The sequence below is a fragment of the Tinamus guttatus genome, unplaced genomic scaffold (genome assembly GCF_059628265.1).
Source record: "Tinamus guttatus ecotype Peru unplaced genomic scaffold, ASM5962826v1 Tinamus_guttatus_pri_ptg000033l, whole genome shotgun sequence".
NCBI lineage: Eukaryota > Metazoa > Chordata > Aves > Tinamiformes > Tinamidae > Tinamus > Tinamus guttatus.
In genome coordinates, this window is record NW_028288567.1 from 5,878,216 (window position 1) to 5,898,116 (window position 19,901).

Genomic DNA, 19,901 nt, shown 5'->3' on the forward strand with positions numbered 1-19,901 from the left:
GACATCAAGCTGAAGTAATTCACCTTAAGAATATTAAGCGAAAGAATATTCACAAAAATATCAAATAGCTACAAAATAAACATAACAAATGCTTGTACACTGTGAACATATGCATCATTTTTCAGATTTTATCCTCTAGATGAATTCTTCTTTTTAGTAATGCTTAAAATTTAGATATAAATTCTCCTACACATTCTTTTCTCTTTTATATATATATTCCTTTTGTCCTAACCAGAAAGACTGACTGGCCTGTAGGCACTACCTAAAAATAAATAATAATATAAATTGGAGCATTTTAGATAGAAAACTATTATTGTGTGCTCTCTGCAAGAATCCTACATATTTTGAAAATTAGATATTAGCAATAATAGTAGATACATTTAGTATTAATATTTTTATGCACTCAAACATCCCAAGTATGTAATTATATAACTCCACCATGAGCAAAAAGCGACACATAGCCTCTACAGCCTGTCCTTAATCTTGTTTTTAAGATCTTAGAAGTTCTCCATGGAAACATGTAAGGTATTTCTCAGCTTGTGAATCTGCAGCACCATCTGTCTAGAGACAGTAAGCCTAGGACTGGAAAGCAAATTAAAATGTCTTGTTTTACAACAAAGACAAGACTGTTGCTAAGGAAGACCTGTACTGCAAATTTTTAGCAGGATTTAAAATTTTGCTGTCTAATTATAAAGGCATATAGTGAATATTATGTAGTGAATATAGCTTACGGTATATGAATTAAAAACTTGATATCTTCAATTACAGTATAGCGGTAAGAGGTAGTACTGTCATTCAAAAATTCTGGAGTATGTCACCACATGACACTAAAAATAAATGTTATTTACAGACGCTTATTTATTGCTATATTAATCATTTCTAGCTGACAAATGCTAAACGTTACATAGTTGCAGACATTAGTTGAAGGCATTTGGTACATTAACATGTGCGTACATTGGTTCTACACAATTTAAGTATCTTGATCTGAACATTACTTTTGATTTGCCTGAGGGTAAGACACAAACCAGATTCCCAAACACTTTAAATCTTCTTGCATGTACAACTAGTTTAATACAAATAAAAACTGCAGCAATTCAAGATTTTAGAAGAAAAAAAGTTAAACATGCAAACTATAACCCAAACATTCCCAACACTGGTCTCTTCAAACAATTGCAAAAAGCAAAAACTCCTTCAGCACTACGGGATTAATATTCAAGCTTTGTGTTAATAAATGCAAAAGGAAATATCTCAGAAAAATCTCATTCAGAAGGAAGGCAAAATGAATATATCTTGAATAAATCTATTTCTGTTAGAGGTAATCTTTCTTTTTAGAAGGGTAAGTAGGCTGATGTTACCCAACATATCATCTAGTTAGTGGATGAAGGACAATACGACATCTCTTATGACTTATACCCTGAATCAAGAGATAAAAGAGGAAAAAAGTATTAAGTGAGCTTTAAAATTATTACTTGAGAAACAAAATTAATCTGGCTACCCCAACAGGAAAGCTAGAGAACTCCTGGTAGAAATAGTGCACAGGATCCAAGATTTTTAATATGGATATACAGCTCTGAAACACTGCACTGTGTTCAGATATTTCTTCTGTTTATTTCTATAATCCAGGTAATATGTGTGGATCATGTTATTAAGAAAAACGTAATCACAGAGCACATTCATACCACGTTGCATTCTTACCTGGTTGTTGCTAGCTTTTCTCCTTTTTTCCAGTCCCAAAACACAATGGCATGATTATCATCTAACCCAACAGATGCCAAACATTTCCCATCAGCTGCACAAAAGCAACATTTAATGTTAAAAGTGCTAAGGTTTTAACTGAAAATATAACAGGTAATGTACAAAACCAACATACTGTACATCGCATTTCAAATGATGCTTTATAACTGAAGCTGGGTATTTTAGAATGTGAAAGAGACGCAGCACTTACTTACAATCAGAAAAGTGGTTCTCCACTCACCGTGGGGGTGGGAAAGCCGAATGTAGAAAAAGTGTAGTTAAATTGTGCAGAGTTGGAAGTTACATATCTGTTGGGAAAGCTACCAAGCCTTATGCCTAACTAGCAGATTCAGTCTTTTGACCATAGAAGACATTTCACAGCATATTAAATGCATGACTACTTCACGGGTCAGCTGGTCTTAGCAAAGCAATGTGTAATATCTCCAAATGTTTTGCAGATATGGAGGAAAATTAAGTTTCCTTCACTGTCTAGACCTCCTGTGCCTACCTTTGTTTATCAGATTATACTCTGGGAAATGGATTTGTTTCCAAGTTATGTATCTGAGTAGTAAGAGAAGAATGTTGCCTTATCTTTGTTGATATCCCTGTGACAAACGTAAAATGGAACTTTACAAATTGTTCCGATGTCAGCTGGAAATAAAAACTGTAAATAAAATAGTGCAAATCAGGAAATAAACCCTATCTGCAAAGATGTATGGGTACATGTGCAATATAATATTTCAAATCTTTGAAATAAAACTAAAAATATTGTCAGGAAAGGCCACAGCCACCATTTTTTCCACGTGGACTGCTTCCACATCTGCTGTAACACTGAATCATTTTGAAGTTTACTATTTTAATAATTTAGTTGTTGATACCAAACAGGAGGTGCAAAAAGTTTTCCATATGCCATGAACAGAAGTTCAAGGGCAGATAAACAAAGTTCATCAAATGAACAAAGTTCAGGACTAAGAAATTAAAGGCTCTCATCATGTTTGTTAATTCTATTTCAAGTAACATCATATATGTGAATGTTGAAAAGGAACCTAAAGATACAGATGAAAATATTGAGGATTAATTCACTGAAAAGGATGCACGGACTCAGGCATAAACCAGTTAGAGAGACCAATGAGCAGTCTGATGAATCTGGGGTAAAGCAGAGGTGTAAAGGCCAAATGAGTTTTAATGCTGGGCAATAAATTGTTAATGATTTCATCTTTGCTTTCCTCAGTACAACTGCACAAAAACCCAAGTTTTGGCTTGGTGATGAAAAATAAATAGGAATTGGTGTAGACTCAAGTTTTTAACTGAATTTGCTGATACAGCTAGCCATAATTAGACTAGAAAAATAGATCATATCTAAAAATATATTCTAAGATACCTCTATAACTATCTTAAGCATATTTTCATGGCAGTCAAATATTCCTCACACATATTTCTTGATGCAGTTTTATTCTAGTTATTCATCTGCCGAGACGGAACATTTGCTAGAAAAAGAACAAACAGAGAGTTTAGGATTCAGGTTCACTGCTGGCCTTCAGTTTCTAAAGTAGACTTCCGGCCGAATTATTAGACATCTGAACTGAGAAACACATCAGCATGCCTAACTTCTCAGGATGACTGAAGTCTATACATGCTGAAAGGAGATACGTGCTCCAGTACTTAGGACCAGGATGGATACCTGGTGATGACCTTTCAAACTGGAAATCAGAGGTCTTGCTCACAGAGCACTGTTCTTCGCCATGACCCTGTGGTTGGACTAGATGATCTCTAGAGATCCCTTCCAACCTCAACCTTTCTGTGATTCTCTGATGACCTGTGCTGCCTCTTTATAGCTGCAATGATGTAAAGATTGTATTGCATTTATCATCAACAGAATGGGTTTTGTTATAGATAGTAACATGACATTTTGCTTAATTTTGTAACTAGCTCATTACCAGACACACTGTTCTTGTCTAAAAAATGTGTTCTTTGACTTCATCATCTTGCATTGCTTCTATATCTGACCTACTTATGTTTTGGTTATATTCTTATTCCTTATCAAACAATTGACCTTTCTCAAAGGCAACAAAATGTTACTGTATGTTGTTACTGTATTTGATTAAACAAGCCAATTAAAGTCAACTTCATAAAGTCCAAGTGCTGCAAAATCATGTTACAGTTTAGTTGAAATTTTATTATCAGTTTTTTTTTTGTAATGGTGAAAGAACTAATTATTGGATAATGATACAAAGGGTTAAAGTTAATAGGAAATGAAATGAATCTATAAATAAGATGGAATGCTTTAAGGCTTAACTTGGATTAACTGCTATCATCTCTTCTACTGTATGAAAGAAACAGGAACACTGATAATGACAAGAAAAAAAAGCAAGAACAAAATTTCACATGGATTTTGAACATAGTTTGGAGTCCTTGCTATGTGCATAGAATGAAGATAAAAAAGATCATTATTTATCTCTAAGAGACAAAGACAAATTACTTTCATGATTTTTTTAAAAAAAATGAAATGTAATTGCTGATGTATTTGATAAGAGATTTGAACTTTATAAATTGTAGAAGGAGCTGATTTTCTTTTCTTTTCTTTTTTTTTTAACTAAAGATAAACATGGAGGCAACAAAGAGCTGGGAAGAGAGCCAAAGGTGTGAACGAAAGCAAGGATTTAGCATTTTGCAGCAGTTAATAGCTGTTGAGGGCTCCATACTTAAGCACATTTAACTACAAGGAACAGGAAGAGTGTCACTGGCATAAATGACTACTTCACTAAGACTACTTCAGAGGTCAGAAGACTTTATAGGTCCTTATAGTTACAGAGGAAATGGGTCACAGTATTCAGCATCTTAAGTTCTAAGAGAAGCAAGTCAAGAAGGAAAATGGGGACTTCAGCAGGCAGCAGAGAGAGGAAAAGTGTTGGGACTAAACTAAAGGAAGGAGTATATATAGGCAAGAAAAGATCAAGTCTAAATACAAGATAGGAAACCTAAACTGCATTCATAGAAAAATAATGAAAATAAAGATACAAAAAAGGAGTCATAAAAAGTTAATAAGAAAGAAAAAAAAAAAAGGAGACAGTAAGAATATGCTACCCTATGGTAGCTGCAGCAGAATAAAAAAGCTGATCTGAAAGATTCAGCAAGAGAAAGATATGGCAGTGAGAAACCTCATGAGGCAGTGAGAAACCTGTTCAACAAGTGCCAGTGGAAAGTTCAACAAGAGCAAGCGCAGGGTCCTGCACCTGACTCTTGGAATAACCCCAGACGCCAGTACAGGCTGGGAACTGAGCTTCTGGAGAGCAGCTCTGCAGAGAAGGACCTGGCCGTCAGGTAAACGACAAGTTGCCCATGAGGCAGCAGTGTGTCCTCGTGGCCAAGAAGGCCAATGGGATCCTGGGATGCATTAAGAAGAGCATCTCCAGCAGGTCGAGGGAGGTGATCCTGCCCCTCTACTCAGCCCTGGTGAGGCCACATCTGGAGTATTGTGTCCAGTTCTGGGCTCCACAGTACAAGAGGGATGTGGAGCTTCTGGAGAGAGTCCAGCGCAGGGCCACAAGGATGGTCAGGGGCCTGGAACATCTGCCCTATGAGGAGAGACTGAGAGAGCTGGGCCTGTTCAGCCTGGAGAAGAGAAGGCTGAGAGGGGACCTGATCAGTGTCTACAAGTACCTCAGGGGAGGGAGTGTAGAGGATGGTGCTGGCCTCTTTTCAGTGGTGGCCACCGACAGAACTAGAGGAAACGACCGGAAAATGAAGCACCAAAAGTTCCACAGGAACTTAAGGAAAAATTTCTTAACAGTGAGGGTGACAGAGCACTGGAATAGGTTGCCAAGAGAAGTTGTGGAGTCTCCTTCTCCGGACATTTTCAAAACTTACTTGGATGCAGTCCTGTGCCACGTGTTCTAGGTGACCCTGCGTGTGCAGGGGGTTTGGACTAGATGATCTCTAAAGGTCCCTTCCAACCTTAACAATTCCATGATTCCCTTCTATGATTTTATAATATATACCCACTAACGTGTTATTTTTAAAGAAGTATATGTGTGTATTTTGTCAACAGTAATTATTTTCAAGGGTAAATCAATTATGGAAAAGGGAACACTTTTTTTTTTAATTAAAAATACAGTTTAAACTTTGTTCACTTGAACAGTGATCTTATGCACTATTACATGCCAAACATTCTGACTAATATCCCAAACTATAGATGTTAAATTAACCACCAGAGGGCACAACCAAACATTGCATGAATACAATTTTAAGCTTAGAACTATGAGATCAGAATGGTCCTGCAAAAGTGATCCAGCCTGGTATGCCATCTTCAGTAGTGGGAAATAGCATAACCTTTGGGAAGTGAGAAAGAGCAGAGAAAAAAGCAAATACTGAGTCAGCTACCAGTATATGGATCAAGGACTTTTTTAGTCAATTAAGGTATCTGTGCTTTTTTTTTAAAGCAGTGGGACCTGAAAGTAGAAAGATTTAGAAATACCTACTATTAAAACAATGAAATCTGGCTACATACGACCAAACTAGCACTCTGATCCTGCAGTTAGGTGCATACTGGGACACCTATCCATTCCTGTCAGTGCCCAGGACTGTAACTAAAGCCATTTACTAGGCAATGGAAAAGTTATGCACTTCAAGTATGCATATTCTTGGGACCTAAAGCAATGCCATAATGACGCCAACGATTGCTACTTAAAAAAAAAGATTTAATATTTTTATACGAATCCACAGAATACATGTCCAGTTTAGGCTTTATGCTTTTAAAAAGGTACATGGATTCTAACTGACAGGCCATAACTATTGGCAAAGGAATCTATCTTCTGTTGAAAATATAAAACATAAGATATGTTCTAAATACACTAATATTTGTTTGACTAGTGATCTGAATGGGAAAAAAAATGAACATCTACAAATACTCTATCAGATCATCCTTATCCATTTGCCTTTCTTCTGGTACCAAATCTACTTTCAGGGCTAGGTTACACACTACAGAGAATGGAGCAGCAATTTCAAATTTGAATTTCATCTCTGGGATAAACACCAAGAGTCCTATTCTTATACTGTTATATGAGTCAGTTCAATAGACTTAGTGGAAATAAAACTTTTTTTTATAGTCCTGTTTTATACATGCAATTGGGAACATAAGGAATTCTTAACACATTTCTAAAGGAAGTGTTTGAACGCTTTGAAGTGCTCAAGTGTCTGTGGTTGTATCTCTGTGCATTTCCAGTTGTGCCCCACTTCCATCCAACTGAGCAGTTTAGAAACTATCATGATCAGCTGCATGCACAAATTAGGGATAGCTTCACTTAGTCTTCCACAGATTTAATCTAATGTAGGCAGCGTTCCAGGTACCATACAGGCGGTCTCCAAATTCACTGGTTGTCCAGGTGAGCAAAAAAGAAGCACTGCAGGTTTTGGTTAAATCTTCTGTTAGATGTGGCCAGATGTAGTTAGATAGTGAAAATATGGTGGCTAGGGATAAAAATTTTCAAAGCATCACAATAACTTTTATGCTGGTTTCTTAAGTGAGTTACGGTCTGTTGAGACTATCTAAGTTACATTTGAAAATGGGATTTAGCCTCCTAGTGAGACTGCAAGCAGTGAGGGTCAGATTCCTTACAGATATTCATTCTTTTCTCTCTGTTCATATATTAGGGAGAGAGACTGAAACCATCCTATCTATCCATTTGATGCCTTCACTTTTGTCCTACTAAGACATAAAAGTGTTTACCTCTTAACGTGAAATGGCCCAAAGGTTGGACCATTGCACCATAAACAGCAGAACACTGCAGGATGGGAAACCCTCTCTACACTTAAAAAATAAAATGTTTAGCACCATAATGCTGCAATGTTATGTTAGCACCATAATGATGTTCTTCAATGCTTAATGCAGGAACTACCCTTTGAGAACTGAGACAATTTAATTCATACATCTCAGAAAGGCATTTAGGAGAAACAGCAAACTGCCATATTTACTTTTTCTGTAAGCTTACTGAATAATGTGGGCTCTGTTAACAAATTTGAAGAACTGTACAAGTCTACAGACCCACTGCCATGTCATTTATACACTTCAAATGACCATTTTGCCCATTTTTAAATGATTATATCACCATGTATGCAGCCAATGTAGTAGACATCACAAAAATCGATTATTGATTGACACAGAAAAGGCTCCATGATTGATTTTGCTACACAAACTGTTTTTTTATCAAAGCTATCGGCAAGCTCTTATGTCAACATTGTTTCACTGTAGAAAGGTCCTTTTATATGAATAACAAAGCGATCCTCATAGCTATTCAAATAAAAATTTAATTCTGAGGATTGCTTTTTAATTAATCATTTAGATAAATGTTGGTTGTTGCTTACCCGAAAAATCCAGTGCACACACTCCTCTTTGATGCTGGCCTTTAAGCAGTGATAAACACTTAAGTGTCTGTGTGTCCCAAACATGAATAGCAGCATCTCTTCCAACCTAAATGAGAAGGCTAGTCAGAATATTTGCTCATAAAAGTTCAAAGCACACAAATACCAGTAATTAGCACTCTCATAACTTCAAAACACTCCAGAGGTAACTACTTTTCCATTTGTTCTATTTTATCTTCTTCAAGATAAAAGGAGTTTCTCTGTTCTCCTCAGTTTCTGTCTTCACTTTTTTCACTGCTAATTTCCCCAATTCACTCCGCTTTCCTTCTACTCCTTCTATTCTGTGCATCTATACATATAGCACTCATTCTCCCATTTTCTCTCAGTCACTGAGACTAAAAGGCTTCCTTATACCCATCAGTAGTGTATCTAATCCTAATCTTCCTCATACCCTGCTTCATGAGGTTTCTTTATCTCCCTGACATGAAAAGAATCATAACAAACATTTGATCTCAGCTTTCCCTCTGTCTGATGGAAAGTCTTTCTCTTTCTGGGAATATTTCCATATTCCTATATTTGACATCCTGAAAGTGTCTGGACTCTCACATTCATACTTTCTCCAAACTGATTTCTACCTTTTCCCCAAAAGTCGAAGTGTCTTGCTCACAGAGCTGTATTCTCATCCTTGTTGAGTAGGTACTGGCTTCCTTCAAAGCCACAAAACAACAGCCATATTCTCTCATCCCAAAGGCCACCTAGTCTACCAACCCTGAAATAGCATCCTCCTGTTATTTTCCTAATGTCTAGGATAATTTCAGTTAGCGCCTCATTTTCCTCCTGACTAATCATGTGAAAGGACTGTACTTCTTGCTCTGTTTTTCTATGTCTACAGTCTGTCTTGGAATGATTATGTTCATAAATGGTTGAATTCTCTTTTATGATGGTATATCAAGAGTTCTTCTTATCAACTCCAAACCTGTCTCCCTCTGAACAAAAATAATCTTCATTCCTTCTGATATTTCTTAACAGAACTCCATCCATCAATTTAAAATCAACATTCCTAAATGGAACTCTTTTAGCTCTCTAGCTCTAATTCCCTAATTCTCATCAATGTGGGCAATTTTAGCCTCTTAGTCATTCAGATTGTGAGTGTCACCTTTTATTCAGCTGCCCACCGTTCACTGCTACACAGCTATGCTGAGTCCAAATCCAAATCTCACCACTTCTTTGTGAAGGAAATGCTCAGCATCTGATTATTCTCTGCACTGACACCACCATCTAGGCAATTATCTTGATTAAGAACAACCACAGTGCCAGCCTCCAGTACTGAGACTTTTCCATTCAAACTGCCATGTCATCATTCTGACGAAATAACTCTTATTTTTAGATCTGTCTAGTGGTTTCGTTTAAACTTTCAATGCTTTTTTTTTAAGGACCTTTATAATTTAGCCCTGCTTTGTTGACGTGCTAATTCATGTGGAAGACCACCAGTGAAACAGTCTTAAGCAGCTACTGGCCTGTTTTGCTTAAATACTTCCAAGCACTTTTCCTGACTTTCCGCAGTAGAGTTCCCAACATAAGGAAACCTCTATCTCTCCGAATGCTGCCACAGTACAAAAATATTGACTAAAGAAACCTGAAAAATTCCTAGGACAGAGATAAAACTCCCACATTTACATCTGAAACGGTGATTCAAGGTGATTAAAAGGCTTTTGCAAGGCCACTGCATTCGACCTCTAGTGTTTCTGTTATTTAGGAATCATATAATTGTGATGGTAAACTGCTTACAAGTCTCAAGTAGTTCCAGAGTTCAAGAGTCCCAAAACTTTCAAGTTCGCAAGCAGTTTGGCAGGCACATAGGGACCAATATGCAGTTTACTGATATTTAGTAGGGAAAGCCCCACTAAACGTTGAATAGAACCACATTTTTTCTTGATTATAAATCACAGAGGAAAACTATTTCTATTTTGCCAACATCATTGTTTTTAATACCCACCTGACCAGTAGCAACATAGTCTTTCACTGGGTGGATGGTCAGACTGAGGATGTCATCATCATGACCAAGATACAGCCTTTGGGTGTGTTGTTGCCTATTGTATACAACAGCTACAGCAGCAATATGATAAACTACTTCACCAGTTTGTGTGTAGAACAAATTATTCCGACAGTCATAGCCTCTATAGCTGAAGTAAATACAAAACAAGTTAAACATTATTTCAAAAATACTCTTGTACTTTGTGTAACAAGTTGGGCAAACAAGTTGGGCATTGACTTGAAAAGTGTGCAGCTGAGGTGTCAGCCTTGCTGGCTTGAAGATATCATAGCGCATAGGTAGAGATATTGCTTCCACTAAGAGCAGGCATTCATGAAATGCACCAAACTCCTTGTGTACAGAGTTCACTGAAAGAACATGAAATTCATGTACATTTATATCCAGATAAGTTTCGCAGTGACTTGGGTTTGAGTATACATCAAGCATTTTTACAAATTATAGCAAACATAATCAACTTATCAGAAAACTTTGAGTCAGAAAGCATAAATCACAGTCTACATTTAGTTTAAAAGGTAATTTTATAAAATGCAATACTGTTTTACTACTTATTTTTTATGTTGCTATTCTATTATAATCTTCTCCTTTTTTCCATGAAAAAACAACTTAATCTATCACTGATAGTCCAAAAATTACAAGTACGAACTAAATTAATTTATGGGTAAGTAGTGAAAAATGCTCAGCTGAACACTGGATAAACCACCAATGACAAAAAAAAAAAAAAGTATTATATTACTATACCCATGTATAAACTGCAATTTTAAACTGTCTTCAGGTGCTCGCTCTCTTTTAAGAAAGGGTACAGAATGTTTTTTCTCTTTACTTTGTTGTTTCAGCTGAGGTAGGTCTTCCTTGTAAACCTAAAGAATAAATAAGTCAATTATTGTTTCCTACATATTATTGTTTTCTACATATTTGTATATGGACAGGAATCAGTAACTTCCTTTTCAGTATGAGAATTTAATATATCTTAATGTGATGTTCAGCAGATACAACACAGCATAAGCCACTATCCCCAGCCCACAGAACAAAAATCTTTTCCGGACAGTGAAGTCCTCTCACATATGAGTGGCCTGGGGCGTAAGTGGAAGTATGTACTTATTTTAGAAGATTCCAGTGTCACTTTGTAAACAGGACTTTAAGTGTTGACTGGATCTTTAAGCATCTTTTAATTTTCATATTGTGCTTCAGTATATATACATATACACACACACACACACACACACACACACACACACAGACACACTCAAAGGTGAACTTAATGAATTAATTATACCTAGAGTTTATGGTGAAATACACAGCAACCAACAGCACATAAGTCATTTGTAAATGTTTCCAGAATCCTGAAGTATAATCACAGTTTTGTAAATACAGTAAGGATATAAAATATTTTACATTTCTATCTTTTAATAATGCTGAAACCCCATGGCAATGCTAAACTGGCTGTGGCACCACATACAATCCAATATAATAATGAAATGCAGCTTTAAATTATTTGTTTTCCATATCTATATTTCTTGTTTTTCTGCAAACGGACAATGAAATTGCTGTTCTCACAGGATTCCATGTAATCTATCTACTGCAGAAATGGAGTACTGGATTTTCACTAGACAGATGTTCATATAATTTGAGATGAGCTTTTGAAATGGTAGGTCATTACAGCCTTGACATATTTTGTCTGGCACTCAAATGTACTGTAGTCTATTCTGAGTGTTTTCATCCATTTACTCTTGCTCCTCAGTGGATGCTACTCATGAAACACAGTATTAGGATTAACACTTTCTAATGCATCTGAATTACTAGAAACCTTCGTACTATTTCAGCTGTTGAAAGTTGAAAGACAAAAACAACTACAAAAACACTTTTCAAAAGACGATTAATGTTTTTAAGTTTTCAAATGAATTGGCAAATGATTTTCTATGATAAGATACAAAGTGCAACCTATGATTAAACTTGCCTCACACTTCCTGTAAAAGCCTCTATTTTAACTTGGGCACTTTGTCATGCATTAATCTGCTCGAAATATTGCTTTGTAACTTCCTATAGCTATTTTTGCATTTTAGTTTTTAATTCCAGATGTCATTTTTGGCACATAAACAGTGTGGAGGAGGATGCTGTTTTGAAGGCAGAAGAAAATTCAGCAGAAAGAGGAGGAAGAGGCCAGGACAAGCATTCCAGTGAGACCCGGAATATACAAGACAGTGAGAAGAAAATTAGACAAAACCTCTGCTTTATCTCTGAAATAAGGAGATAAAATAAGCTGTTGTCTGAAGGACCTCCTTCATTTACTGCAGAATCTATGATGTGAGACAAAGAAAAAGGCTTGTACTTGGCTAAAGCATGAAACATTAGATATGATCCTTTGGTCTTCTATAAGGCTCCTCCATGTTGGTGATCAAGTCACTCAAACCAACTTGAACCTGAGCAGCTTATTGTGCATTTTTTTGTATACTAAACTCCTAGTAAGGGATCCCAGCTCTAGTTTGCAGGATTTGTGACCTTTCACCATTGCAATAAATAACAGCTCAAGTTGACAGATCACAATCTACTTACAATGACAGTGAAAATTAGGTGCTGGGCATTTAAGATAAAAGCCAGAATAAGAGAGGCAGCAGAATAAATACCAACGTTTACTGTTTCTTTGCCTTGAAAACAAGGATAATACCGTATTTCCATATATTCTGTAATACCGATCAATGTTATAAAGCACTCAGTATAATGAATAGAATAGTAACAGTAATGAGAAAAGTAATACTTCTGCCTTTAGAGACATGTTTGGCAGCAACAAAGGCCATAAAATTGACTGTTGTATGAAAAAGGATTGAATATCTTCTTGTCACGTAAGCACTAAAGATCCTGCATACCAAATGAGGTAGAAGTCCTGCAGAAAGGGAGTAAGTAATCATAATCCATGCACCTAAAAAGAGATAAAATGTGATTTATTGTGGCAGTTTCTAAACCTTATGCTTGTGACTTGAATAAGGTTTTTTAATTGAGCTGTGTGAATGTAATGTTATGGTGCAGGTTGGGTGAAGCCCCATGCCAAGGAGCAGTGAGGCAAACCTGTTTCATGAAAGAAAGGGAGCCAGGAGCTGAGCGTGACAAGGAAGCCAGCTGAGAAGGTTGCCTCGCTGGCAAGGTGCAGGGATGTGGGCACAGCAGGTCTGCTGACAGACACCATGTTCAGCCAAGAGTCCAGGTCACTAGACAAGCCCATATGAGGTCCAAGTCCAACATCAAATTAGGAAGTCAAATGAGTAACTCACGATCTGGTTCCAAGACAGTAACCAAGGACAGTTACTGGTCTCGAAGGATTTGAAGTTCCAGCGATTGCCAGGTACTGGCCATCATGACAAGGCAGGTTTAAGATCAAGGCAGAAAGTCAGGCCATGTCCAAACCGGTGGGATACGTGATCACGCACAAGCATGGCTGCAGTGAAGCTGCAATGCAGCTCAGCAGAGGCCAAGGGAGGGAGCTTTAGCTTAAAAGCTGCTGTGAAGCAAATTGGAGGAAGCCTCTGCCGTGACATCCTTCCAGCTCATTCTTCAAGACAGCTCGTACCAGGGATTGGCCTTAAGCAACTGCTAAATGTCCAGAACAGGAGGAATGTGCTCAGGCCCTGACACTTCAGCAAAGCTGAAGGGTATAGGATGTCATTTAGTTAAGATGAATATAAGTTGTTACGATATTTTGAAGAAATAAAAGCCACAGTTCGAAACATGGAGCTCTTACAAAACAAGACACAACCTAAGCTATGTAATGAAAGCCATTTTAGTGAAGATAAGACTTCAAGTGAAAAAGATGACTAAAGGCACATGCAGAAGTATGCAGAAGTACACAAGGTACTGGGAAAGAAATCACCAAAAATTCTCAGAGAAAGAGATGTATTTGCAGTATGGTTCTGAGGAAAAAGATAACTGTGAAGTGCGAGTTTTTCTGGGCAGAGGGGAGCGTTAAGAGATCACTGAGTAGGACTTGAAATTTGAAAAAACATCTTGTTCAACTCCAACTATGTTAGGAAAATAGGGTTATTCTTTGTAAATAAATGGAATTACATCAGTCAATTTCAAACTGTTATAATTTTTTCCTATTTACGGAAGCAACCAAAAATTCTAAACAAGTCTAACCTCTTCGGCCAAAGCAGAATCAGTGTTATACCCTGACAACCTGTGAGCCTGGCTGAATCATTCTGCTAAGTTCAACTAAAATTAAACCGAATTTCAAAAACTTTAAAATCAAAAGATAATGAATATACATTAGGTGCTTACTTTAATCAAAATAATACAATAATGGTCAAAAAGCAATATTAAGAGATCAGTTTAACACTACAGAATAGAAAATACTATGTCTCAAGAATTGGAAAGAATCCTCATTTGATTTGTTTTCTTCTTACACAAAACCAATCTATTTTAATTTATTTTAGAAAACAGTTGTACTGAAAATTGAAAAAAAAAGTATATTCAATGATTTTTTCAAACACTTGGGTTCTAAAACCTAGGGAGATGTTAATTCTTGGATATTGTCCTTGGGAATTAAAAAGAACCTATCACCAAAGAATATATAATATTGGCCCTCATTAAGAGGATTGAATACTTCAAATGTGCTGAAATTAGCATACAAAAACTCTGTTTTGAAAAATATCTTTCTGTATTTGATGGGACTGAAGAGTTTTCTCCAGCACCTCTCGTGGGAATAAATAGTAATGATCTGTGTTTTAAAGTTGTGCTCTTTCAGATACGTTCTGTATTCTAATATATGGTTTTATACTCACCAACACTTTTTCTTCAAACCCTTCCAAATTCTCATCTTCAGCTAAAGTAAACTCTGCTTTTATGAATATTGTTGCATCGAGAGCTGAATACTGTCAAAATAATAGCCTTAAAGTAGGCCGCTGAATTAATTGCAGACCTCTTTTACATAACTCCACTGAACAGTCATGATAACCCATCTGACAATTGGATTTACATCGCCGTATATTGTATATCTGTACTTACCTGACGATCATAGTTGATTTGAGCTTCCTGCTCTATGTCAGAATCTAGTTCTGGCACATCAGACAAATCAGAATCTGATTCTTCACTGTAGGAATCAACATTACCCTCTGCACAAAAAAAAAAATCCAAATATAACAGGTATCTCTTCACAACAAAACACTACTATATTTCCATAAAATATAGACTATATGCAAAACAGTATGTAACAACTTCAGAAGCTTAAGTAGCTTGTACAAATCATATGGGCTGACTGAATGCGTCAGCTTTCATCTCTCTTTTCCCTGTTTCAGTGCCTGGGGCACGAGGGGGCAGAAGGAAGGAAAAGAAAGAACTGAGCAGTTACTAGTACATTTCCATCATCTGAGAGGATAATGTTTTCTGTATGTAGGCTTTGGAATGAAAACATAAAGAAATATGAAGTCTTTTTTTTTTCTTTTTTTTTTCCCTCTCTAAAGATTTGCTATAGCAGAGGTTTATGACAAATCTCTGCAGATTCTGAGAGATATTTTGCTCTTTTGCTGAAGGGATTCCAGTTTTCAACAACTGACATGATGTAGTTCATCTGGCTTTTGTAGAATATGCTATCACGAACATCATAAAAAAAAGTTCTAAAGAACAGCTATCATATTCGCAATTAACAGGTAATTATTAACTTTTGTAGTCAGACTTCTGAAGATAAGTTAGATGGCTACTTAGGAAAACTGACTTTCATCTAGTAGTCTCCCCTCAAATATCTTTTTTGATATGCTTTGACAAATATTACCAGCATATTCCTAAACATGCAATAGTGGTGTCTGCAGAAGAATTTTTAATGAACTCTGCTTGAAACAAATAATAGACTATAAAAAGTAAAGGGTCATATTAAGACATGAAAAGTACTTCCAGGACTTATCATAAAAGCATTTTCTGTTCATTGAAAAAACTGCTGCATTTTTTTTCTTTTTAAAAAAATATTGTAAAGATAAAAGTACTGTAAATACTCAGAAGAGATCATTTTTACCTTGCGGAGCTGTTTCGAGGATACCATTTGTTATACCTTCTGGAATAAATCTCCACTGAAAAACAGAGTGATCAGCACCTCCTGTACTTAAAACCCACTGAAAATCATGGGACCAACGGACATTGGTTACATGTGCTGAATGGCCAACATACTTTCTAAATTTAGCTCCTGAAGTATAGAAATAGAACTGTTAGTATGCAAGAAGAAAAAAAAAAACACTGTGCCTAAAAAAGTTAGAGACTTTTAATGGAAATAGTCTAAATAAGTATAAAAACTGAAAAAAAGTTATAAAATATTTTAATGCCTGAAAAGATTGTTTTGATATTCTAGCGCTGCTAGTGATTATAATATAAAAAGAAATGGCATGAAATAATAATGAACTATATACTCCTTTCAGTTTTCAGAAAAAAAATGAAACATTAGCAGGAAGTACTATACAGATAAAGAGTAAAATTTTTCTTTTTATGTCCATTAATGCTAATGTGAATTACTCACAAGTATGTGTTTACACATAAATTCAAACTCACTATCAGAAAATATACTCATATCAACTTAAACAGTGAAGATCATGGTAAGCCAAAAGGTTCTTTTATTTAGTTTTATAATCTTTATACATATTGCAGTGCAAAAGTATCCTAAAAGAGTTGAACAGCTGAAAAGAGATGAGGAGATTCAAACACGTATGAACTAAACAGCTCATACAGAACTACATTCGCATGCACTAACAAACAGTGAAACTACATCAAAGTTACTGAAATTTTTATTGGCATAAATTTTGCTGGTTTACAGTAGTGCATCTGGTGTTGATGCAGTTTTGATATGATGTAAAGTCTTACTGAGGTCATTCTGAAAATGTAAAACCTGAAGAACACATGTTAAACTACACATTCACAACAGTTTTCATTCAAGTACATGTATGTCGGCAGGAAGATACTAGATACATATAGAGTTAATTTCTCATCCTAACGCCCACTAATAGTAATGTGAAATGTGCACATACTAATTTGAATTATACAAGTTTTTCACAGTTCTCTTCCTCATCTCCTGCAAGACTCCTGGAAGCTTTAAGTGCTGTGTGACTACTGCCTCGCTGCACCTGCTGTCAGCCACATTCACTGCTCCTATCCAGACTTCACCTTATGTCAGTGTGAAACAGTATCTTGTTGAACAACATAGATGGTTCTTCCCTTCTAAACAGAATGTAAGTTTTCTGAACCACCTGCTTATTTTTCGAGATGAATGTCTATCATCATGATTTTGCTCTAAGCTACCTCTTTGCCTCCGATACTTCACCTCCTGCTGCTGCTCTATGACAGGTCTTTCTAAGCATCCTGTAGCGACATCTCCCAATTAAGCGTGTTTCCCCATTCTGCCGGCTACACACAGCTGCTCCGCAGGCAGCGGTTACTAAAAAAAGTCCGTTTTAATGAGCGTAGTCAGGTAGCATGGGAAACGCACCCTGCCTCCGTCTGAGGGAACAGCGAGGATTCAGGGCTCTGCGCAGACCCAAGGCCTAAGGAAGAAGGACAGGCTTTAGGCTCAGCCGTCTTACGGCGTAGCAAGTGTTGTATTTAATAAGAATACGGATACAAAACCTGACTGTAAACACCATATTATTTGTGTTCACATAAATACCATTATGCCACCTAACTACTGCCTGTAACAATGTGGTCTGCACTGATGAGGAGCACTTGCTGCTCCTGTTCAGTGATTCCTCTAAAGAGAAAGTTATAGAGAAAGAAGAGTAGAATTTCTATTTAATTTACAGTTACAACAGAATCTTTGATTCTATTCTAATACATAATTTTAATATTACGTAACTGAGGAAAATAGATGAACCTGTATCAGTGATCTCTGCTAGAAATATTTCAAGAGAAAGTCAACATTAACTCATCCAATTATTTGATGCAGTTAATGGTTCCATTGAAAATAGTAATTTATATGCAGACAAAATATGTCTGAAAGGACAGGCTTTCCAATTTTGGGAAACACACATAGAGCATTTTTTACATGGTCTGTCATTTTGTTATAGTAACACTTAAAGCAAACCAGAATATACATTTGAAAATTAAAAGACACATATGTGCTTAACATATATAATTTATGCACCTGCATATACCTATGTTTGCAATCTTCGAATTCTTTTAGATTGCATAAGATTTGTTTCAATTTATAGATAAAAGCTAACTTTGGCTTATTTGTTTACTTCTTTCACATTAAAAAGTGCTACCAAGCTTTACAGAATAAATCATATAATTAGGAAATAAAAGAATATACAAAGTATAGGCAACAGCTAATAGTCATTTTTCAGTGACACTTGAAATTACAGCATTATATACAAACAATTGTTCTATATTACCAATTTAATAGAACTACAAGTGTTAGATAAATGAAGACACAGTCTCCATTTTTAAAGGTAAAAACGTATTAGCACACAAAATAATCTGAATATTTTATGCTAATATGACAAGGTGAACATTTTTTTAAAAAAATCAAGGGATAGAATTTTACTTCTCTTATCAAAAAAACAGGCACATTAACCATGCCCTGGGATTACTTCTTGGAGGACAATTTTAGCAAGATATTATATACAATATTATGCAAGAGTAATAGCCCATTTGTAACAGCAGATATTTTCCAGATGGTAAAACATGGATATTCGACTAAATGTCAAAGGTCTAAAAATAAAGAAAAAGCAAGTGAACTGCATTGCAAAGTGACAAGTATCTTCTCATTAAAAACTACTCTATAAAAAGTGTTACAGAAACACAAATCATTAGCCATGCCATGGAAACATCACAGACACTCACACACACTAAATAATCACCTTAGAATCTGCAAAACTTAGTCTCACATTTAATTTCATTATTTTTTATTTTGACAAAGTTAGAGCCTACATTATTGTATAAGCATAATATTAGTTCAATATATACATATAACAGGAGGCTTACCATTGCATTCTTCAGAAATACAAAGCACTGTCTTACCTTTCTTTAGGCATGGAAATCTGAATAATTTAACCAGTCCAAAATCATCTCCAGTCACTAACACTGAACTGTTGTAATTTCCATCCACAGAGTTGACATCTGTAATATTTGTGTATTTTGGCCAAATTCCATTCACTTCAGATCCTATCACACAGGTCCATGACGTCCAGTGGATTCCTTTGATCTCATCTTTGCTAGTTAGGTGCTTCCCAGCTGAAAATATGTGAGTGAATGTACTGTTTCATCATCTATTTTTCAGTTAACCACTTTTCCTGACTTAAGTTATTTATTTTTCTAATACATATATACATTTTTCTAATTATTTTTCAGCTTCAATACACAAAAGGGATGATTCAAAATTTTATGAGTATAATCTCACACTTGTGGTATTTGAGCATATCACAAGTTAAGTGTTATAATGCCGCATAAGGACATTTATGTACTAGGAATTCCTAGAACACATTTAAGTGCAAGAGCTATAAGATTAATAATACTAAGGCAAATTTTTAAATAACATCACATGTAGCAATTGTTAGTTCTGCTTGTACAATATCACTGAAATTTGAATTTTTGGGGAATGGATGAGTCTGTGGTACTTTTTATGAACGGAGACAATTTTATATCTAACTGGATGTACTATGGCTTTATGATAAACTGGAGTGCTCTTTATGGAAGCAAATAATTTTTAATGTTTGGTATGTACCAGGACAATGAATATAACAGAAAAAGAATTAGCTATTAAACATTTGTATCTGTTTCATGACAAAAGTAATGCTAT

At 35.8% G+C, this 19,901-nt stretch overlaps 1 protein-coding gene across 1 annotated transcript in view; it reads right to left on the reverse strand.

Annotated features, from left to right (window-relative positions):
• EML6 (EMAP like 6) overlaps nucleotides 1–19,901 on the reverse strand; it is a 117,888-nt gene that overhangs the window by 44,210 nt on the left and 53,777 nt on the right. The window contains exons 10-16 of the mRNA XM_088531445.1: nucleotides 19,124–19,336; nucleotides 16,137–16,304; nucleotides 15,137–15,243; nucleotides 10,883–11,001; nucleotides 10,088–10,274; nucleotides 8,095–8,200; nucleotides 1,696–1,789 (exon numbers count right to left, since the gene is read on the reverse strand). Coding sequence (XP_088387571.1) covers nucleotides 1,696–1,789; nucleotides 8,095–8,200; nucleotides 10,088–10,274; nucleotides 10,883–11,001; nucleotides 15,137–15,243; nucleotides 16,137–16,304; nucleotides 19,124–19,336 — 994 coding nt within the window. The remainder of the gene's footprint in view (nucleotides 1–1,695; nucleotides 1,790–8,094; nucleotides 8,201–10,087; nucleotides 10,275–10,882; nucleotides 11,002–15,136; nucleotides 15,244–16,136; nucleotides 16,305–19,123; nucleotides 19,337–19,901) is intronic.